The following is a 23,370-nucleotide window of genomic DNA, read 5'->3' on the forward strand; positions in this document are numbered from 1 at the left end:
GTGGCCGTTGGTTGGGCGGTAGGGAAGGGGGCGGGCTGGGGCGGAAAGGAATACTCCCGGGCGCGCGCGCCCTGAGGCGGGACCAGCCGTTCAGGAGTTCCCGCGCGCGGTTGCGTTGATTCCTTAGTGGGCGCGCTTTCAGGAGTTGCCTCTCTCTCTGTCTCTGTGGTTCCCACACCTTCTGTGCCTAGACCCGGGCCTCGGAATCTGGCATTCCGTTCCCTTCTTTGGGGGTCAGATGTCACCTGGCAAGAAGGGATGGGAAGTCTGGTGAACCATCGGGAAGGGCCTTGCCCCCGATGCAGAGAGTGCGCAGCGCTAACGGCTCCCTCGGTCCGGCCTAAAGTCGACTGCACTGCGCTGTGTAAGCAGGCGCCACGGTTCCTGCAGTGTCATTGCTCTAGGCCCGGCAGCCTGAGGCCACCTTGTTACCCAAGCTCAAATACAGTCGACAGTATTACACTCCAGGTTTATTTCAATTTTCAATGTTTTCTTCAGTAAAATTAGACATAAAGCGCACAGAGACACACTGACAACAATATTGAGAAAAAAGATGGTGCAATGGAAAGATTTCAAACACACCACAACTTTTGTAACTCACTTTTAGCATATCTTCAGTTTTCAATATGCTGAGAACCTCAGAAAATGGAAGTGGTGTGTGGTTTTTTTAGACCTTTATATGTCCTGGTTTCTGTCATCCATTTGTTTGGATACCCAAAGGCTGAATGGTAGGGTGAAAAAAAACTGTATTTGGTAAATGTAGCAACAACCATGGGCTTCCCAGGTGGTGCTAGCAATAAAGAACCAGCCTGCCAGTGCAGGAGAGGTAACAGACCAGGGTTTCATCCCTGGGTCCAGAAGATAGGCCGGAAAAGGGCATGGCAACTCACTTCAGTATCCTTGCCTGGAGAATCCCATGGACAGAGTAGCCCGGCAGGCTACACTCCATTGCACAAAGTTGGACAGATCTGAAGCAATTTAGCAAGCGCGCGCGCAGGCACACACACACACACACACACACACACACACACACACACACCCTCCCCAGCTTCTCCAGTTCAGTTCAGTTGCTCAATCCTGTCCAACCCTGTGACGCCATGGACTGCAGCACATCAGGCTTCCCTGTCCATTACCAACTCCCTGACCTTGCTCAAAATCATGTCCATTGAGTTGGTGATGCCATCCAACCATCTCATCCTCTGTCATCCCCTTCTCTTCCCACCTTTAATCTTTCCCAGAATCAGGGTCTTTTCAAGTGAGTCAGTTCTTCACATCAGATGGCCAAAGTATCGGAGTTTCAGCTTCAGCATCAGTCCTTCCAATGAATATTCAGGACTGATTTCCTTTAGGATGGACTAGCTGGATCTCCTTGCAGTCCAAGGAACTCTCAAGAGTCTTCTCCAATGCCACAGTTCAAAAGCATCAATTCTTCGGCGCTCAGCTTTCTTTATAGTCTAGCTCTCACAACCATACATGACTACTGGAAAAACCATAGCTTTGACTAGACGGACCTTTGTTGGCAAAGTAATGTCTCTGATTTTTAATATGCTGTCTAGGTTGGTCATAAATTCTCTTCCAAGGAGCAAGCATCTTTTAATTTCGTGGCTGCAGTCACCATCTGCCGTGATTTTGGAGCCCAAGAAAATAAAGTCTGTCACTGTTTCCATTGCTTCCCCATCTATTTGCCATGAAGTGGTGGGACCAGAGGCCATGATCTTAGTTTTCTGAATGTTGAGTTTTAAGCCAACTTTTTCACTCTCCTCTTTCACTTGCATCAAGAGGCTCTTTAGTTCTTCTTTGCTTTCTGCCATAAGGGTGGTGTCATCTGCATATCTGAGGTTATTGATATTTCTCCCCGCAATCTTGATTCCAGCTTGTGCTTCATCCAGCCCGGCATTTCTCATGATGTACTCTGCATATAAGTTAAATAAACAGGGTGACAATATACAGCCTTGACATACTCCTTTCCCTATTTGGAACCAGTCTGTTGTTCCATGTCCAGTTCAAACTGTTGCTGCTTGACCTGTATACAGATTTCTCAGGAGGCAGGTAAGGTGTTATGCTATTCCCATCTCTGTAAGAATTGTCCACAGTTTGTTGTGATCCACACAGTCAAAGGCTTTGCCGTAGTCAATAAAGCAGAAGTAGACGTTTTTCTGGAATTCTCTTGCTTTTTCTATGATCCAACAGATGTTGGCAATTTGACCTCTGGTTCCTCTGCCTTTTCTAAATCTAGTTTGAACATCTCGAAGTTCACGTACTGTTGAAACGTGGCTTGGAGAATTTTGACCATTACTTTGCTAGCATGTAAGATGAGTGCAATTGTGTGGTAGTTTGAACATCCTTTGGTATTGCCTTTCTTTGAGATTGGAATGAAAACTGACCTTTTCCAGTCCTGTGGCCACTGCTGAGTTTTCCAAATTTGCTGGCATACTGATTGCAGCAATTTCACAGCATCATCTTTTAGGATTTGAAATAGCTCAACTGCAGTTCCATCACCTCCACCAACTTTGTTCGTAGTGATGCTTCCTGAGGCCCACTTGACTTCACATTCCAGGATGTCTGGCTCTAGGTGAGGAGCCAGCTTTATTCCCTCCTGCCATCTTGGAAGGGAAAATGAGAAGGTAAATGTTAAAAGATGGCAGTACTAAAGGGAATTTAAGGGGATTGGGAAGGACTGCTTTCATCTAGAATGGACAGGGAAATATGTGACTTGAACTGGATAAGGTAGGATATGCAGGTTTTCTGTAGTTGGAGAGTTGGAGAAAGGCTCCTTTAAATATGAAAAAGCATACGAAAAGGCAGGAAAATGGGTATCATATATTTGGGGACATCATGTATTTTGGCTGGAGAAAGGTACGTGTTCATTAAAGTAATGGGAGCTTGCTCAGCTCGAGAGTTGGGTTAAGACCTAGTCAATGAGTCTTTACGGAGATAGGTTAAATTTTAAATTTCAGTTATGATTTAGATATTTAGGGAAGCATTATAATTATTATTTGTTAATTTGGACACAGCAAATGGCATGCAGGATCCTAGTTTCCCAACCAGAAATCAAACCCGGCCCTGACAGTGAAAAAGCCAAGTCCTGACCACTGGACCAACAGGAAATTCCCTAGCGAAGCTTTATTTTAATATTATTCCAGGGAGTCTAAAAGAGAGAGAGACTCCCAGCTATGAGTCTGGTTAGGAAGCTACTTCTTGAAGTTGATTAAAGGGCAGAATTAGGGAACGACAGGATGTCTAGAAATAAAGCATTAAATGTTGATGCTGAAGACTGCACCACAGGACTCAGAAATCTAGGAAAAGAAGAACCAAAGGCAACAATGAAAGTATGAGTCCAGATGACTGGTGGTAAAGTACAGAGCCCTAAAAGAGGGGGACTTCAACCTTAGCTGATCCTGGGAATCCTGAGTCTGGGCCCAAGACAGAACAGGACTGTTGGTCCTGCTAGGGACTTTTCTGCTAAAGCATAATGTTCTTAAGAAGTTGAGGACAAATCCCTGCAGGCTGGCCATTCCAGAAGATATTTCTAAGATTAATGGCCGTTTTTCTTTACCTCCTCACCAACCCACTTCTCTGTTCTATAAAAGAAACTGGCATCCAAACCCAGATAAGATGGTAATTTTGAGACATAAGTCTGCCATCTTCTAGGTCTACAAGGCTTAACACCTCATTTTGTGGACTTACTGGTGTGTCTTGTGGGCCAAGCAGAGTGAGCTTGGATTTGGTAACAAGTTCAATTCAGTTTTGATGCTAACTACCCAGTTAATCACAGACACCACAGGTTTAAAGGCTAAGACTGCCCCCACATCAGATGCTCAGCTGCAGATGAGGTACACAGGCTATCCACAGGTCACCTTGACCAGCTACAAATTTGGGGGTTCCCATGACCACCTCTTCAGGTTCAGAGAACAACACACAGAACCAGGAAAATACTTTACTTGCTATCACAGGTTTACTAAAGTAAAAAGCTACCACTAAGGAACAGCCAAATGGAAAAATGCATAGGGCAAGTTATGGGTGTTTTTGTGTGTGAATGGGTAGAGCTTCTAGACCCACTCCAGGCATGCCAACCTCCCAGCACCTGCATGTGTTGAACAAGCTAGAAGCTCTCCAAACACCATTACTTAGGGGGTTTTATGGAAGGAGAATTACAGAAGCACAATTGCACTCATCTCACTTGCTAGCAAAGTAATGCTCAAAACTCTCCAACCTAGGCTTCAACAGTGAAGAAGGCAATGCAACCCACTCCAGTATTCTTGCCTGGAGAATCCCAGGGACAGAGGAGCCTGTTGGGCTGCCATCTATGGAGTCGCACAGAGTCAGACCCGACTGACGCGACTTAGCAGCAGCAGCAGGCTTCAACAGTACATTAATCGAAAATTTCCAGATGTTCAAACTGGATTTAAAAAGGCAGAGGAACCAGAGGTCAAATTGCCAACATCTGTTGAATCATAGAAAAGGAAAGAATTCCAGAAGAACATCTACTTCTGCTTTGACTATGCCAAAGCCTTTGACTGTATGGATCACAACAAACTGTGGAAAATTCTTATAGAGATGGGAATAACAGACCACCTTACCTGCCTCCTGAGAAATCTGTATACAGGTCAAGCAGCAGCAGTTCGAACCAGACATGGAAAACAGACTGGTTCCAAATAGGGAAAGGAGTACGTCAAGGCTGTATATTGTCAACTAGCTTATTTAACTTATACGCAGGGTACATCATGAGAAGTGCCGGGCTGGATGAAGCACAAGCTGGAATCAAGATTGCCGGGAGAAATATCAATAACCTCAGATATGCAGATGATACCACCCTTATGGCAGAAATTGAAGAGGAACTAAAGAGCCTCTTGATGAAAGTGAAAGAGGAGAGTGAAAAAGTTGGCTTAAAACTCAACATTCATTTGTAGACTTTTGGATCGCAGCCATTCTGACTGGGGTGAAATGGTACCTCATAGTGGTTTTGATTTGCATTTCTCTGATAATGAGTGATGTTGAGCATCTTTTCATGTGTTTGTTAGCCATCTGTATGTCTTCTTTGGAGAAATGTCTATTTAGTTCTTTGGGCCATTTTTTGATTGGGTCATTTATTTTTCTGGAGTTGAGCTGTAGGGCTGGAGAGGGTGTGGAGAAAAGGGAACCCTCTTACATTGTTGGTGGGAATGCAAACTAGTACAGCCACTATGGAGAACAGTGTGGAGATTCCTTAAAAAACTGGAAATAGAACTGCCTTATGATCCAGCAATCCCACTGCTGGGCATACACACTGAGGAAACCAGAAGGGAAAGAGACACGTGTACCCCAATGTTCATTGCAGCACTGTTTATAATAGCCAGGACATGGAAGCAACCTAGATGCCCATCAGCAGATGAATGGATAAGAAAGCTGTGGTACATATACACAATGGAGTATTACTCAGCCATTAAAAAGAATACATTTGAATCAGTTCTAATGAGGTGGATGAAACTGGAGCCTATTATACAGAGTGAAGTAAGCCGAAGGAAAAACACCAATACAGTATACTAACGCATATATATGGAATTTAGAAAGATGGTAACAATAACCCTGTGAACGAGACAGCAAAAGAGACAGTGATGTATAGAACAGTCTTATGGACTCTGTGGGAGAGGGAGAGGGTGGAAGGTTTGGGAGAATGGCATTGAAACATGTAAAATATCATGTATGAAACGAGATGCCAGTCCAGGTTTGATGCACGGTACTGGACGCTTGGGGCTAGTGCACTGGGACGACCCAGAGGGATGGTATGGGGAGGGAGGAGGGAGAAGGGTTCAGGATGGGGAACACATGTATACCTGTGGTGGATTCATTTTGATATTTGGCAAAACTAATACAATTATGTAAAGTTTAAAAATTAAATAAAATTAAATTAAAAAAAAAAACTCAACATTCAGAAAACTAAGATCATGGCCTCTGGTCCCACCACTTCATGGCAAATAGATGGGGAAGCAATGGAAACAGTGACAGACTTTATTTTCTTGGGCTCCAAAATCACGGCAGATGGTGACTGCAGCCATGAAATTAAAAGATGCTTGCTCCTTGGAAGAAAAGTTATGGCTAACCTAGATAGCATATTGAAAAGCAGAGACATTACTTTGCCAAGAAAGGTCCGTCTAGTCAAGGCTATGGTTTTTCCAGTGGTCATGTATGGATGTGAGAGTTGGACTGTGAAGAAGGCTGAACGCCGAAGAATTGATGCTTTTGAACTGTGGTGTTGGAGAAGACTCTTGAGAGTCCCTTGGACTGCAAGGAGATCCAACCAGTCCATTCTGAAGGAGATCAGCCCTGGGCTTTCTTTGGAAGGAATGATGCTAAAGCTGAAACTCCAGTACTTTGGCCACCTCATGCAAAGAGTTGACTCATTGGAAAAGACCCTGATGCTAGGAGGGATTGGGGGCAGGAGGAGAAGGGAACAACAGAGGATGAGATGGCTGGATGGCATCACTGACTCGATGGACGTGAGTCTGAGTGAACTCTGTGAGTTGGTGATGGACAAGGAGGCCTGGCGTGCTGCGATTCATGGGGTTGCAAAGAGTCAGAGATGACTGAGCGACTGAACTGAACTGAACTGAATTGCTGAGTAGTGGTGTTTTATACAAGTATGCCACAGTTTCTTTATATATTAACCAGGTAATAGACACCTGGACTGTTCCCAATTTCTGGCTATATGATATAAAACTACTATGGACATGGTGTACCACTCTTTGTATAAACATATATTTTATTTTCCCCTTAAAACGCAACATCTTCACTTTTTCTTGGTTTACTGCCTCAATTGATAGTTACGTCCATCCAAAGAAAGTGTAGTAATTGTTTTGAAATCTTGCACATCTAAAAGTATTTTTATTCTATTCTCACATAGTTTAACTTTATTGAAATATAGTTAACATACTATAAAGTTTGCACACTGTAAGTGAATGATTCATTGATTTTTAGTAAATTTATGGAAGTTACCAAAATCCAATTTTAGAGTAACTCCATCATCAAAATTTTTTTGTTCCCCATTTATAGTTAATTCCCAGCTAACCAAGGCAACCATGAAACTGCTTTCTCCCTTTTCTAGATATTTCATGTTAATGGAATCATATCTGAATTCTGTCACTTAGCATAATGTTTTTGCACTTAATTTATGTTGTAGCATGTATCAAGGATTGATTCTTTTTTATTATTGAATATCACATTGCATATGTTGAAAAAAAATTTCACAGTGTGAGAGTTACAAGGTAAGTTTTATTTGGGGGAAAATGAGGACTACACCCCAGGAGAAAACATTTCAGATAGCTCTGAGAAACTGCTTCAAGGAGGCAAGGGGAGGAGCTAGGATATATAGGAGTTTAGCAGCAAAGGCCGGGTAGTCTGGGTACATCAAAAGATTACTCTTAATTAAAGAAACCAGCTATGTCAAGTTAAGGAACTTAGCACTTTTCTATGTATGGAAAGATGCAAGAGTCTGGACTCACTGAATCATTCCTTTGATATGTTCTTCAGCTATCTGGGACTAGTATCATATGTTTTCACACCCTGAGTTTCCTCGGGGCGCACCATGTGGAGGGGCTGCAGTCTGATGGCGACTAGATGACAGGTATTCTTTTCTTTCCTGAGTTTCCTCGGGGTTCACCGGCTCACTCTGGAGGGCTGCAATTGCTGATGACATCCTTGTTTATTGAACAAATCTGTATATGGACATGTTCTTTTGGGTAGTACATAGGAATTGAATTGCTGGCTTGAATGCTAAGTTTATGATTAACTGTTTAAGAAACTATCAAATTGTTTTCCAAGTTGGCTGCTCATTTTACATTCCCATGTTGGAGGGTTTCAGTTTCTCTGCATCATCACCAACACCAGCTATCCCCTGTCTTTTTGATTACAGCCATTTCAGTGGATGTAGAGTGGTATCTCACTGTGATTTATTTCAGATTCAGTGAGCTCCCTCAGGCAGTGAAGCTGCTGATTTGTACAGTCTCCCCAGTTCTGAAAACAGAGAACTTGAGAAGGAAATGGCAACCCACTCCAGTATTCTTGCCTGGAGAATCCCATGGACAGAGGAGCCTGGTGGGCTACAGTCCCTGGGGTCACAAGAGTCGGACACGACCACCGCCACCCAGTTTTGGGACAGCTACTGTCACGCCCAAGCTATGGGAATGTGAGCAGCCCCAGGCAAGAATGCCACAGATGCTCACTGTTCTAACCAGATTTCAGAAGTTTTTCATGGATAAATAAATGCTTCTCAATTTCTCAATGACTTTTGGTCAATTTCCAGAACCTGAAATCTTTCAAAAAAAATTTCCCTCCCGTTCTCATAGTTATTTTCTGGGGAGAGAATCTGCTGATCTCCTCACTGCAGCAGACCACTTTTTAATCAACAACTGTTTTCTCTATGTGTTTTCTTTCAGCTTTTTTCATTTTCCATGCTTTGGTCTCTATGTTTTACATTTTAAGATTTTTGCTTTGTTTTTTGCTTTTTGCCTTGGCTGCACACTGGAAGTACCTGGAAAGCTTTTTATTATTTAATTATTTTGGCCATGTTGTGAGGCATGTGGGATCATAGTTCCCCAAGTAGGGGTCGAACCTGTGTCCTCTGCAGTGGAAGCACCTAGTCTCAACTGATGGACTGCCAGGGAAGTCCCCTAGAAAGCTTTTAAAATCCTAGTGCCCAAGCTATACCTCTTGAACATTATATCAGAATCTCTGGGGGAGGGCCCAGCCATCTGAGAATCAAAATAAATAAGCTATAAACCACTGAAAAAGAGAACTGTACTTCCCTGGTGGCTCAGACAGTAAAGCGTCTTGTCTATAATGTGGGAGACCCAGCGGATCTTCTTGCCTGGGTCAGGAAGATCCTCTGGAGAAGGAAATGGCAATCCACTCCAGTACTATTGCCTGGAAAATCCCATGGACGGCAGAGCCTGGTAGGCTACAGTCCATGGGGTCGTTAAGAGTCAGACACGACTGAGCGACTTCACTTACTTAGCACATTTTTAAAAAGGAAAAGAAAAATATAAATTAATAAGTCCATAAAAAGTGTTAGTCTTGTCCATCTCTTTGAGACATGGACTGTAGCCCACCAAGCTCCTCTGTCCATGGAATTCTCCAGGCAAGAATACTGAGTGGGTAGCTGATGCCGAGCAGGACCCTGTGGGACTCCAGGGCACGGAGACCTTTTTGTCCCTGATTTCTTATAGGGAAGACTCCAGCCTTCATGACCTCTCAGTTCCAAAAGGGCAGAACAGTTGCTAATCAAAGGAGGAATAGCAATGAAACCACCTGAGGCAAGGTTAAAGGATCAGAGAGGCTCATCAAGATTGAAAAACTAGACCACCTAAGACCCTGCACACACCCTAACTTGACAGCAACCCTGTGGTTTTGAAACTTTGCAGAAGAAAGAATGAAATGTTACTGCCTTGATCCTTAATCACATACTCCTGCCTGACTATATAACCTGTCCCTACTCAGCAGAGAGGGGGCTTCCCTTGTGGCTCAGCTGGTAAAGAATCCGGCTGCAATGCGGGAGACCTGGGTTTGATTCCTGGATTAGAAAGATCCCCTGGAGAAGGGAAAGGCTACCCACTCCAGTATTCTGGCCTGGAGAATTCCATGGACGGTACAGTCCATGGGGTCGCAAAGACTCAGACAGGACTGAGCGACTTTTACTCACTCAGCAGAGAGAGGGGCACAACTCTTGAGGTGGTAGCCTGCCGTGTTCCCCCTTTGCCTGGCAAAATAATAAAGCTACTCTTTCTCCTCCATAACTCTGTCTCCATATTTCTGTTTGGCATTGGTGCACAGAGAGCCAAGATTTTGGCAACATAGCCATTCCCTTCTTCAGGGCATCTTCCGGACTGAGGGATCAAACCTGGGTCTCCTGCATTGCAAGCAGATTCTTTACCATGTGAGCCACCAGGGAAGCCTTAATAGGTCTATATCTATAAATAAAAAATTAGACTCCTCCTGTGTTTCTTCTTTAATGTCACACTACCAACACATTCACAATACTTCCTACACCAGATGTGTAGGAATTTTCCCCATGCCAAGCAATTCTGTGACACCAACTGGGTCCTACCAGGTAACTCAATTCTGACACTATCCACCTGAAGATAGCGAGTGTCAGATCCTACAGTTTAAGGACTTAGTTCCATAGGACTGACTCCACTTCAGATGCTAATCGAAAGTAGTGAATCCTCAAGTGAAGTAGCTCAGTCGTGTCCGACCCTCAGCGACCCCATGGACTGCAGCCTTCCAGGCTCCTTTATCCATGGGATTTTCCAGGCAGGAGTACTGGAGTGGGGTGCCATTGCCTTCTCCATCACAAAACCTAGCTAGGCCTAATACCATGGCCCCAGCCCAAGTTACCCACAATTTCTAATTTGTCTATAAATTTGAGGTATCTATGACTTCCTCCCCTTGGATTTGATTATTTACTAGAACAGCTCACAGAATGCAGAAACACTTACTTACATCTATCAGCTTATTAAAGGATACGATAAAGGACACTGATGAACAGTCAGATGAGATAAGCAGGGTGAGGTATGGGAGGGTCTGGAGCACCAAGTTTTGTCCCTGTCACCCTCCCAGAACATGGATGTGTTCACCCACCTGGAAACTTTCTGAACCCAGTACTTAAGGGATTTTTATGGCAGCATGATCAATCATTAATTCATTTCCAGCCCCTCTCCTCTCTGGAGAATGATGGAGGGGAGGAGGGGCTGAAAGTTCATGGCTCGGTCTTTCTGGTAAACAGCTCCCATCTAGGAGTGCACCATGACTCACTTCACTAGTCCAAAAGACACTGCTGTAACTCAAGAAATTCCAAGGGGTTTAGAAACTGTGTCAGGAACAGGGGTCAAAGACCAAATATTAAAACAAAAGATATGCCTAATGCTCTTAACACTTAGGAAATTACAAGGGTTTTAGGAACTCTGTGCCAGAAATTGGGGGCAGAGACTGACATATATATATTTTCTATTATCTCGCAATACCAACAGAGGAGAGGGAAGAACTCTTGCTTACAGTAGAACGCTGAGGGCCAATTTATAAGTATGAAGTGAATGCTAGTGTTGGAAAAGCATAATTTGGCAATTATAAAGGTAAAGATGGGATCACATAAGAGTCACCAAAGGATGCTAACTTTAGGGGGAATTTTGAGGAACAGCATATTTAAATGGTCTTAAAAGTACCCACAGTAGGGAAGGTTCCTTTGCAACATTTAAATGCAATGCCTGTCCCTAGACAGGATCCTGTTCTAGAAGGAAAAAATGCCATAAAGGACATTATTAGTAAACTGACAAAATTGAAATATGGATGGTTGATTATAAAGTAGTATATCAACATAAATTTATAAGGTTGGTAACTGTATTGTGGTTATAACTGTGTATCATGGTTCTGTAAGAGAATACACACAGAAGTATTTAGGTGCAAAGGGCCATGATGCATATAAAAGGTTCAGAAATGACAAAGGAAATAGGGTAAAATGTTGAGTGTAGGAGAATCTAGATAAAGCGTATATTGTTCTCTGCACAAGTTATCTTGAAAAAATTTTTTTTCCTTGCACGATTTTACGTATTATTTATTTTTGGCTGTACTCAGGCTTTTTCTAGTTTTGGCCAGTATAGGTTTTTCACTGCATTTGTTTCTCTTGTTGGGCACAGGCTCTAGGCATGTGAGGCTTCAGGAGCTGCAGCACGTGGGCTCTATAGTTGTGACTTGTGACACAAGGGCTTAGTCACTCCACAGCATGTGGAATCTTCCTAGAACGGGGTTCAGACCTGTGTCCCCTGCATTGGCCGGCAGATTCCTATCTGCTGTGCCACCAGGGAAGTCCTCCTTGCACAATTTTTAAATTTAAATAACGTTTAAAAAAAAAAGGCCAGGGGCGCTCCCTGGTGGTCTAGTGGTTAGGATTTGGTACTTTCACTGCTGTGACCAGGTTCAATCCCTGGTTGGGGAACTGAACTGAGATCCCACAATCCCCACAGCATGGCAAAAAAAAAAAAAAAAGCCAGGATCTCACAATTCAAGACGATTATTAGAGTTATTCATAGCCTATAGAGCCTATTTTGAAAGTTAGAAGCCCCCAAATAATTCTGTTTTCTGCAGAAAGCCTCAGATTTTCATTTAAATGGTAATGCTGCTGCTGCTAAGTCGCTTCAGTCGTGTCCGACTCTGCGAGACCCCATAGATGGCAGCCCATCAGGCTCCCCTGTCCCTGGGATTCTCCAAGCAAGAACACTGGAGTGGGTTGCCATTTCCTTCTCCAGTGCATGAAAGTGAAAAGTGAAAGTGAAGTCACTCAGTCGTGTCTGACTCTAGCAGCTCCATGGACTGCAGCCTACCAGGCTCCTCCGTCCATGGGATTTTCCAGGCAAAAGTACTGGAGTGGGGTGCCATTGCCTTCTCTGTTTAAATGGTAATAGGTCTGTGTAAAAAGGAATATTCAGGACAACTACGTATGGGCTAATCAAAATATTAACCCACCACACATTCTTGTTTAAATGCCTAAAAACATAAACGTACCATACATTTATTTACAGCTGTTACACAAATATAAAACCATGATTTATAAATTACCTATAAAACATTCAAATTAATACTTATATAGGACAACAAAAAATGTTTTTCTGCTGGAAATAAGTGCTATTTGACTTGCCATCTGCTCCCAATGACCTGAGGCAGATGTTTTCAAGTTCAGCTGGTACACGCTTCATGCTGTGCCATGATGCACATTCTCAGTCCACTTTCCACTCTTCAGAAGACCTTAAAATCTTCCATTCGTAGGGAAATTCAGTGCTCTCATGCCTATCTGCTTGCCTTCCCCTCTGGTTAGCCGCCACCACTCAAACCCAGGTGAAAACTCTCAGGTTCTGGGGCACTTCCTGGTGGTTATGTAGAGCAGACAGAACATTATCAACACTTTTTTCAGTTATTTTTAAATTTTATTTTATTTTTAGAAGTATTCATTTTTATTTTATTTATTTTTAATTTATTTAATTGGAGGCTAATTACAATATTGTAGTGGTTTTTGCCATACATTGACATGAATCCGCCATGAGTGTACATGTGTCCCCCATTCTGAACCCCTCCCACCTCCTTCCCCATCCCATCCCTCTGGGTCATCCCAGTGCACCAGCCCTGAGCACCCTGTCTCATGCATTGAACCAGGACTGGCGATCTGTCTCACATATGATAATATACATGTTTCAATGCTATTCTCCCAAATCATCCCACCCTCGCCCTCTCCCACCGAGTCCAAAAGACTGTTCTATACATCTGTGTCTCTTTTGCTGTCTTGCATACAGGGTTATTGTTACCATCTTTCTAAACTCCATATATAGGCGTTAGTATACCGTATTGGTGTTTTTCTTTCTGGCTTACTTCACTCTGTATAATAGGCTCCAGTTTCATCTACCTCATTAGAACTGACTCAAATGCATTCTTTTTATAGCTGAGTAATATTCCATTGTGTATATGTACCACAACTTCCTTGTCCAGTCATCTGGTGATGGACATCTAGGTTGCTTCCATGTCCTGGCTATTGTAAACTGTGCTACAATGAACATTAGGGTACATATGTCTCTTTCAATTCTGGTTTCCTCAGTGTGTATGCCCAGCAGTGGGAACAAAATAGAAAGCCCGGAGATAAATCCACACACCTGTGGACACCTTATCTTTGACAAAGGAGGCAAGAATATACAATGGAGAAAAGACAATCTCTTTAACAAGTGGTGCTGGGAAAACTGGTCAAACACCTGTAAAGGAATGAAACTAGAACACTTTCTAACACCATACACAAAAATAAACTCAAAATGGATTAAACATCTAAACGTTAAGACCAGAAACTATAAAACTCCTAGAGGAGAACATAGGCAAAACACTCTGACATAAATCACAGCAGGATCCTCTATGACCCACCTCGCAGAGTAATGGAAATAAAAGCAAAAATAAACAAATGGGACCTAATTAAACTTAAAAGCTTTTGCACAATGAATGAAACTATAAGCAAGGTGAAAAGACAGCCTTCAGAATGGGAGAAAATAATAGAAAACAAAGCAATGGACAAAGAATTAATCTCAAAAACATACAAGCAACTCCTATAGCTCAATTCCAGAAAAATAAATGACCCAATCAAAAAATGGGCCAAAAAAAAAAAAAATGGGCCAAAGAACTAAACAGACATTTCTCCAAAGAAGACATACAGATGGCTAACAAACACATGAAAAGATGCTCAACATCACTCATTATCAGAGAAATGCAAATCAAAACCACAATGAGGTACCATTTCACACCAGTCAGAATGGCTGCAATACAAAAGTCTACAAGCAATAAATGCTGGAGAGGGTGTGGAGAAAAGGGAACCCTCTTACAGTGTTGGTGGGAATGCAAACTGGTACAGCTACTATGGAGAACAGTGTGGAGATTCCTTAAAAAACTGGAAATAGAACTGCCATATGACTCAGCTATTTTTTTAAAACAGAAAATCTAAACATTTTCCACAGAGTATTCCAGATTCCAAAGAACGTGGAGGTAACTAATTTTAAGGCAGCATAGGTATGAGAGAGGAAATAATAGCAACCCCTCAATCACCACCACAGCCCCCCCTTGTACTGCATCTCAGCCCTGCTGAAATCACCAAGCCCAAGAGGAAGGCTGAAGGAGAAGCTAAAGAAGAAAAAGCCCAAGGGAAGTGTGAACCAAATAGGGGATGGGCATTCTTTCCTGCTAATGTTGTTCTTTCTAAAAAGGCACCTTGCAGAAAATGGAGGTACAAGGTGAAGCATGTGTATTTGGGGTTTTACTTTTATTTGCATTTATTTTTTGTGGCATTTATTCCTGGCATTTGTATCTTCAGTTTCTTCTGGGATATCTTTTTGTTCTGTGCAATCTCCTCTTCTGGTTTAGAAAAAAATCTGTTCTTTTTCAGTAAGGGTCACCTCCATGTGGCAAGGAGAGCTCATGTATGGGTTGATCCGACCATGAGCTCTGCAAGTCCTGCGGGCTTTGTTCACCTGGATGTGCTCAATGACCAGAGAATCTACATCTAAGCCCTCAAGTTCAGCATTACTCTCTGCATTTCTGAGCATGTGTAGTAAAACTTCCACACTCTTTTTGGGCCACCGACCCTGCGTCCAGCCCCACTGTTTGGCCTGTGCACACCTACCAACTCCACCATTGTAATGATGGAATGGTATACACTGCTTCTTTAAAGTGACCTCCTTCAGATACTTGGTGGCTTTTTGGATATGCACACCCTTAATGGCCTGGGCAGTTTGATGAATGTTCTTAAAGTGAACACAAAGATCTGAACCTCTTGATCTGCATGATTTTGTGAGGTTTTCTGGGTCAAGTAAAGAGTGTATCATTTTTAGAGGTCACTTCAGGCAACTGATTGGAAAATGAAAGCATGTGTATTTTGTATGTTTTCCTCTTGAATTACTGTTTCTATCAGATTTAATATGAATGCAAATATTTATGTTTTTAAAAGCTACTATTAGCACAAACAACCCTTCATTGTTTCAGGGAAGGGTAAATATTACTAACAGATTATCTTAGAAATTGGGTTGAAATGATCATGAGGGTGAACAAGATTTTGCTTTCATGGCTTTATAAGTACTCTTGGTTGCTAAGAGAAGGGATCCACTGATATTTACAGCTATTAATAGCTGTGAAGAAAAGAAAATTCTTTTTTAGGACCTCCTTCCTTTTCTCTGTGCCATCAGAATGACCTTTATGTCCTTAAACTCAGGCCTGTCAAGATCTGATTTCCTTACTCCTTTCCTCACACGCTCCAAGTCTGGTCTTTTCAGTGACTTGGAGACCAAGTCCCTCAAAGAAGCCAGGGACCATTCTTATTGATTGTGGATCCTTAAATTCTACAGTTTACAGGACTTCCCTTGCAGTTCAGTGGTTGGGGCGCCACACTTCCACTTTTGGGGGGAAGGATGGGTTCGATCCCAGGTTGGAGAACTGTGATCTTGCATGTAGCACTGTGTGGCCAAAAAAAAAAAAAAATTTATATTTTTCATTAAATTTCCTCAAACGTAAGGTCTGCTTGTGAAAGGAGTTAACATGTTAAGTTGGAATTATTCCTCCTCTAAACTTCTTCTGTTCAGACCATCAAAAAAGACTTCTTTGGGTTTTGCAGCTTTTCCTTTTTTGCAGACCATGGGAATAAGGGAAATTGAAAGTTGATGTATACCATTCGTGATGACCACTCAGGATCTTCCTGAAATGTCATGAGTATAAATGAAAATTAGCTTTAATAACATAGACACAACTAGGGAGGAGCAGAAGAGGGACTGAGGAAGAGAAGGGGAAAATGTGATTGGCTGGACTAAAATATTCCTGGGCTCTGATTCCATGTCTATTAGACAACCTTCTGAGGGCTGATTCAAGCTTATCCTGATGATAAGAGAGAACTCTGAACAGTGAGCATAAGGATTTATTTGTGGAAACTGACATTTTAATTCTAAAATTGGGACAGAAATTCAATTATGTGGAATTAAAATTATATGAAAATTCCAAGGACCTAGAAAACCAAAGCAATCTTTAAAAAAAAGTTTGAAGATTTAACATTCCCAAATAAAGATTTTCTGTAAACAATAATTAAGAAAATATGGTATTGGTACAAGAATAGAAAGATCAATAGAAGAGCACACACAGCCCAGAAACAGTCATACATACACAGTCACATGATGGACAAAAAAGACATAACAGCAAATAGTGAGGGAAGGCTAATCTTCTATAAATGGTGCTGAGTCAACTTGTCATCCATATGAAAAACACTATCAACAAAAATTAACTGAAAATGGGACACAAAATGTAAAGTTAAAAAGTGAAATTTCTAGTATGGCAAAGCATTCTTAAATATTACGTGAAAAGCCTGACTCTCAAAAGTAAAACTTGATATACTGGACTTTATTCAAATTAAAAACTTTTGCTTTAATAGGCAAGTCAGAGACTGAGAGAAAATACCCGCAAAACATATCTGACAGACTTTTTCCAGCATTAAAGAACTTATACTCAATGAAACAATCCAGTTTAAAAAAAAAGGGCAACAAGATAAGAACAAAGTCCAGTTTATCAATTTTTACTTTTGAGAGTCATTCTTTTTGTGTAATATTTAAGAATGCTTTGTGAAGCTAGACATTTCACCATTTAACTTTACATTTTGTGTTCCATTTTCAGTTAATTTTTGTTGATAGTGTTTTTTCATATGGATGACAAGTTGACTCAGCACCATTTATAAAAGACTAGCCTTCCCTCTGGAGAAGGCAATGGCACCCCACTCCAGTACTCTTGCCTGGAAAATCCCATGGGCGGAGGAGCCTGGTAGGCTGCAGTCCATGGGGTCGCTAAGAGTCGGACACGACTGAGTGACTTCCCTTTCACTTTCCACTTTCATGCATTGGAGAAGGAAATGGCAACCCACTCCAGTGTTCTTGCTTGGAGAATCCCAGGGACGGGGGAACCTGGTGGGCTGCCGTCTATGGGGTTGCACAGAGTCGGACATGACTGAGATGACTTAGCAGCAGCCTTCCCTCACTATTTGCAGGTATGTCTTTATTGTTCGGAATTCGAAGTCAAGTGGTCCTTAAGAAGCACCACTACGAACAATGCTAGTGAAGATAATGGAATTCCAGTTAAGCTATTTTAAATCCTAAATGATGGTGCTGTGAAAGTACTGCACTCAACATGCTAGCAAATTGGGAAAACTCAACAGTGGTCACAGGACTGGAAAATGTCAGTTTTCATTCCAATCTCAAAGAGAGGCAATGCCAAAGAATGTTCAAACTACTGCACAATTGTACTCATCTCACGTGCTAGCAGAGTAATGCTCAAAATTCTCCAAGCCAGGCTTCAATAGTACGTGAACTGTGAACTTCCAGATGTTCAAGCTGGATTTAGAAAAGGCAGAGGAACAAGAGATCAAATTGCCAACATCTGCTGGATCGTCAAAAAAGCAAGAGAGTTCCAGAAAAACATCTATTTCTGCTTTATTGACTATGCCAAAGCCTTTGACTGTGTGGATCACAACAAACTGTGGAAAATTCTTCAAGAGATGGGAATACCAGACCACCTTACCTGACTCCTGAAATCTGTATGCAGGTCAAGAAGCAATAGTTAGAACCAGACATGGAATAACAGACTGGTTCCAAATAGGGAAAGGAGTATGTCAGGGCTGTATACTGTTACCCTGCTTATTTAACTTATATGCAGAGTACATCATGAGAAATGCTGGACTGGATGAAGCACAAGCTGGAATCAAGACTGCAGGGGGAAATATCAATAATCTCAGATATGCAGATGACACCACCCTTATGGCAGAAAGCAAAGAACTAAAGAGCCTCTTGATGAAAGTGAAAGAGGAGAGTGAAATAGTTGGCTTAAAACGCAACATTCAGAAAACTAAGATCATGGCATCTGGTCCCATCACTTCATGGCCAATAGATGGAGAAACAAAGGAAACAGTGAGAGACTTTATTTTGTTGGGCTCCAAAACCACTGCAGATGGTGAAATTAACAGATGCTTGCTCCTTGGAAGAAAAGTTATGACTAACTTAGACAACATATTAAAAAGCAGAGACATTACTTTGCCAACAAAGGTCCGTCTAGTCAAAGCTTTGGTTTTTCCAGTAGTCATGTATGGATGTGAGAGTTGGACTGTAAAGAAAGATGAGCGCCAAAGAATTGATGCTTTTAAACTGTGGTGTTGCAGAAGACTCTTGAAAGTCCCTTGGACTGCAAGGAGATCCAACCAGTCCATTATAAAGGAAATCAGTCCTGAATATTCATTGGGAGGACTGATACTGAAGCTAAAGCTCCAAAACTGGCCACATGATGCGAAGAACTGACTCATTAGAGAAGACCCTGATGCTGGGAACGATTGAAGGTGGGAGGAGAAGGGGATGACAGAGCATGAGATGGTTGGATGGCATCACCAACCCGATGGACATGATTTTGAGCAAGCTCAGGAAGTTGGTGATGGACAGGGAAGCCTGGCGTGCTGTAGTCCATGGGGTCGCAGAGTTGGACAGGACTAGGCCACCGACCTGAACTTTATTGTTCATCATGTAACTGATGAACAGCAAGGTGGGTAACAAATAAACACATGAAAAGACACTCAACATTATCAGCCAATAGAGAAAAGAAACCAGAATCACAATTTAGACACACCCTCTAGAATAACTAAAATTAAAAGGATTTACCATACTAACTGTTGGCAAGTATGTGGAAGAACAGGAAGAGAAACTTTTTCACAGCTGGTGGGGATATGGTACAACCATTTTGGGAAAACTGGTAACTTCATAAGAAGGCAAACATACACCTCATATTACCTAGCCATCCTATTCCTAGGTATTTACTCAATAAAAACTGAAGCATATGGCCACACAAAGACGTTATACAGATATTTATAGCAGCTGTATAGCCCCTCAGATGGCAACAACTCGAACTTCCATCAACAGGTAGATGGAAAAACAAACTGTGGTATTTCCAAGTAATGGATTACTACTCACTAAAAAATGAATGAATGAATTTCAACCTAAAATAATTATGCTGCAGAAATAAAGTACATACTAAATAATTCTATTTACATAAAATTCTAGAAAATACAAACTAATCTCTACAGTCATGGGAGCAGAGGAGACTTCTGAAAGTAATGGATATCTTCATTATCTTGATTTTGGTGATGATTTCTTACATCAAATTATCCAAACATATCAAAGAATACATTATAAATATGTGTAGTTTATTGTGTCAATCATACCTGTTCAAGAAAAAAGTTTTCTGGGAGGTAGCAATACCACTTGGTTCTGCTACACTGTGAGCTCCTCTGGAGCTTGGGTGACTCCTTCTAGAGCCATCAGGACACTGGACACCCCTGGGGTAAGGAAAGTTAAGTAGCTGCTGCTGCTACTGCTAAGTCGCTTCAGTCATGTCCAACTCTGTGCGACCCCATAGACGGCAGCCCACCAGGCTCCCCTGTCCCTGGGATTCTCCAGGCAAGAACACTGGAGTGGGTTGCCATTTCCCTCTCCAATGCATGTAAGTGAAAAGTGAAAGTGAAGTCGCTTAGTCGTGTCCGACTCTTAGCAACCCCATGGACTGCAGCCTACCAGGCTCCTCTGTCCATGGGGTTTTCCAGGCAAGAGTACTGGAGTGGGGTGCCATTGCCTTCTCCCAAAGTTAAATAGAGGTGATGGCAATTGACTGAGCATGTTTGGAGAACAGGGCTGACATTATTTCCTTCCACTGCTCAACACAGCACTTCTCCTTCAGATAAGCCTAGCTCCTTTGAACCTCTAGCCCCTTCTCATCATTCAGGTCTAGGTATGAATATCAAGTGCCTTCACTGAGTGCCAATTCTAAATTGCTTCCTATCCCTCATTTTGTCCTAGAGGCACTTCCTGTATTTCTCTTTTCTTCATGGCATGTATCACAATCAGAAATTATTAATGTAGTTATTTCAATTATCTATTTGCTTCCTCCCTCTTTTATGCTGCTGACATCCCACAGATCCCTTTACAGGAGGTGCACGTACCCTGTAGGTGCCTTAACTGTTGGTTGACAACTCACAGCTGCCCCTGTGAATGACTGACTGAAATGAGAGGTGGGTGGGGGAAGAAGGGCACAAAAGATTGGCTCCTTGGCAGTAAGGAGCCCTAACTCTGTGGCACAATTGTGTACAGTTCCCTGAGATCTGAATAGAGCTAGTCTCCACCTGAGGCCACGTTCTTGCTTAGCTTTACCTTTTTTCCCTGCCCTGTCCTGCTTTCATCACTTCCCTAATAAATCCCTCAAAAAATTCTCGTCTCAAAAAAAAAAAAAAAATCTCATCTCAGGCTCTGCTTCTGGGAAATCTGACCCATGACACCCTTGGTTAGCTTCATGAGGGACTATTTTGCTCATCCCCCTGGAACATATTCTTTTCTTAGGTTCTGCTTATGACCTTCTCCCCATCTAAGAATAATGAGGGAATATCTTTGTCCCACCCTAAGAACAGCGCCTGGAACACAGTAGGCCCTCAGTAATTGTGTGCTGAATGAATACAGGGGCGTGCACTGGGGTCTGTTTTATAGCTTAGCTGATCTGGCCTAGAGGCATTGTGAGTCATAGCTAGTAAAAAGCAACTGAGTGGTTCAGAGATGGGGCCAGGCCTAGGACAGCAGCTTGGCATCTTCGACACATCCTCCAGGTGAGGCACGACATGTGAGGATTTATGGGGGAAGGGTCCTCTGGAAAGATGCAACCTCAAGGGTGGGCCTGGCTCTATCCTAAGGCCCTACGTGGTCTTCCAGAGACATGTCCCTGAACCACATCAAGGGGACAGTACTGCCCAGGTTTGTGTGAAAAATAAGCGTGTGTTGAATTAATGGAGACCTAACAGAGGGAACCCTGCCCCAGGGTTCTTTTCACTCTCCATGGAGCAAAGAGGAATTTAAAAGAAAACATAGTCCTCTTTCTCACATAACAGAATCAGCACTTATAGGAGTGAGGAAAGGGAGTATGGGACATGTCTGTTACCTGGACTTTAGTTTCCTTGAGCATGTAGTCTGCTTGGGATAAAAGTCACGCCCAGTCTGCACAACCACTGTTGGCTCAGGTCCTAAGCATATATGGGTCCTAGCCCATGGCACATGCCTCCACCGAACTGACTACAAGGGACTGTGATCTAAACACACACATCAGGCTTCCCAGATGGACCAGGAATATCTTGAGGGCAGGCACAGGCTATGCTTGGGACCCTCTACCCAAACCACAGCCTGGCACAAAGCAGATGTCAGTTCAAAGTTGTAAAATAAGTGACTGATAAGGGCAGTAACGCTGCTGGGTATGCTAGACGTCCACCAGATACTTTTCAGAATGTAGATCTAGCACTGCCTTTGTAGTCCTTCAGTAGCGCCCTCTAACCCACAGAAGGAAGCCTAAACTTTGGAGACTGCCTGTACAGCACCCTCACAGAGCGCCCTGGTCTCCCTTTCCAGCTTTCTACCCCAAGCTCTTCCTCACATGCACAACACTGGCAGCCCTTCATTCTGCCTAGAGGCTCTCCCTTATCCACCCCCAACGTACCTGTCAAAATTCCTGTGCATCTTTACTTGTCTCTGCTATCATTCCCTCCTTCCCTAAGGGCCTATTAACCCCTTCCAGCAGCCACTCAGCACTCAAGAGAGCAGGGGTGCTTAATCAGCCTATCTAGCCCCAAGACCCGAAAGTGGTCTTTGGAGATGTCTCCGGGAAGACTGCTGCTAGGCGAGTGGGCAGGGATGGACTCCTCAGTGGCCAGCAGCTTGTTAGCCCTGAGCACCGTCGCAGGCCTGAGCCCTGTCCACCAGGCCTCGTGGTTTTAGGGAATAGGGGGTGGAACAGCTCGCCTGAGCAGGCTGCTCACCCATACTCTTGCTCCCCAGCAGTGCCCCTGGCTCGCCTTTATCATTCTGGACATCGGGGCTTGAGAAGCAAGGGCGCAGCCCGAGTCACCCGGGTCCTCGTGGCTACGCTCCGGGCATCCGTGCGCCTGACAAGGTCCGCCCGGCCCTCGCCCTGGAGGCCTTTGGATGCCTGGGCTGGGGCTACACCAGCCGCCTGTGGGAGCAGCTGCGGCAGTTCTGGACCGACCACTGCTCGCGGCGCTTCTCACCGCGACGCCCGCCGCTGCGCCGCATCTCCTCCATGTCCACCTTCTACCTGTTGGACCACCAGACGCGCCAGGCGGAGCTGGGCCTCAGCTACGGCTCGCCCCGCACGCGCCTCAACGACGAGGCCTTCGTGTTCCGCGGCGGACGGTGGACCTCCGAAGGCCAGCCAGTGTGGTCGCGGCCGCAGCTGCCCTCGCAAACCATCGCGGGCTGGAAGGCACAGGTGCAACGAGTCAGGAGCCAAGTGCTGCTGGAGGAGAACAACTATCTGAAGCTGCAGCAGGAACTGCTTATGGACATGCTGACGGAGACCACAGCCCGAATGCACCTGCTGGAGAAGAAGCTCGACCACGAGGCAGGCCCAGGGGCCGCGCCGTGCTCCTGGCAGAGGAAGATGCGCAAGCGCGAAGGCGCGGGCAGCCTGCCCAGGCTCGAGCCGCGGGCTCTGGAGTCGCGGTGACGCAATAAAACCTGCGGCGCATGCGCACCTCGGTCATCACCTCGGGCGCGTCGCTTGGGACCTGGCGAGCATTGCGCACGCTGCGTGCGTTCAGGGAAGATCACTTCCGGCCTGTGGTGGACCGGGAACTCACCCACAGCCGGTCTCGGGAGAGTGCGATAGGGCTGTGTAGGAAGAGGTTTGCAGCCCGCTGGGAACGCGCAGTGGGAGCCAGGCTGGCAACAGGCAGTGTCTAGGGGGCGAGGATGGCAGGCGGTGAAA

General features: G+C 43.8%; 1 protein-coding gene across 1 annotated transcript; it reads left to right on the forward strand.

Moving 5' to 3' along the window:
- The first annotated feature begins 258 nt into the window (after window positions 1–258).
- Window positions 259–23,109, forward strand: CBY3 (chibby family member 3). Its single transcript, XM_070792185.1, has 2 exons — window positions 259–364; window positions 22,394–23,109. The coding sequence occupies exons 1-2, from the start codon at window positions 259–261 to the stop codon at window positions 23,107–23,109; spliced, it is 822 nt and encodes a 273-aa protein (XP_070648286.1).
- The last annotated feature ends 261 nt before the right edge of the window (window positions 23,110–23,370 follow it).

The sequence above is a fragment of the Bos indicus genome, chromosome 7, assembly GCF_029378745.1.
Source record: "Bos indicus isolate NIAB-ARS_2022 breed Sahiwal x Tharparkar chromosome 7, NIAB-ARS_B.indTharparkar_mat_pri_1.0, whole genome shotgun sequence".
Taxonomy (NCBI): domain Eukaryota; kingdom Metazoa; phylum Chordata; class Mammalia; order Artiodactyla; family Bovidae; genus Bos; species Bos indicus.

Bases quoted from the DNA above. Each gene is read 5' to 3' on its own strand.
- CBY3 (XM_070792185.1), top strand. From the start codon at position 259: ATGGGAAGTCTGGTGAACCATCGGGAAGGGCCTTGCCCCCGATGCAGA. The intron at 365-22,393 runs GTAAGCAGGCGC...TCGCCTGAGCAG, and splicing joins AGTCGACTGCACTGCGCTGT to GCTGCTCACCCATACTCTTG.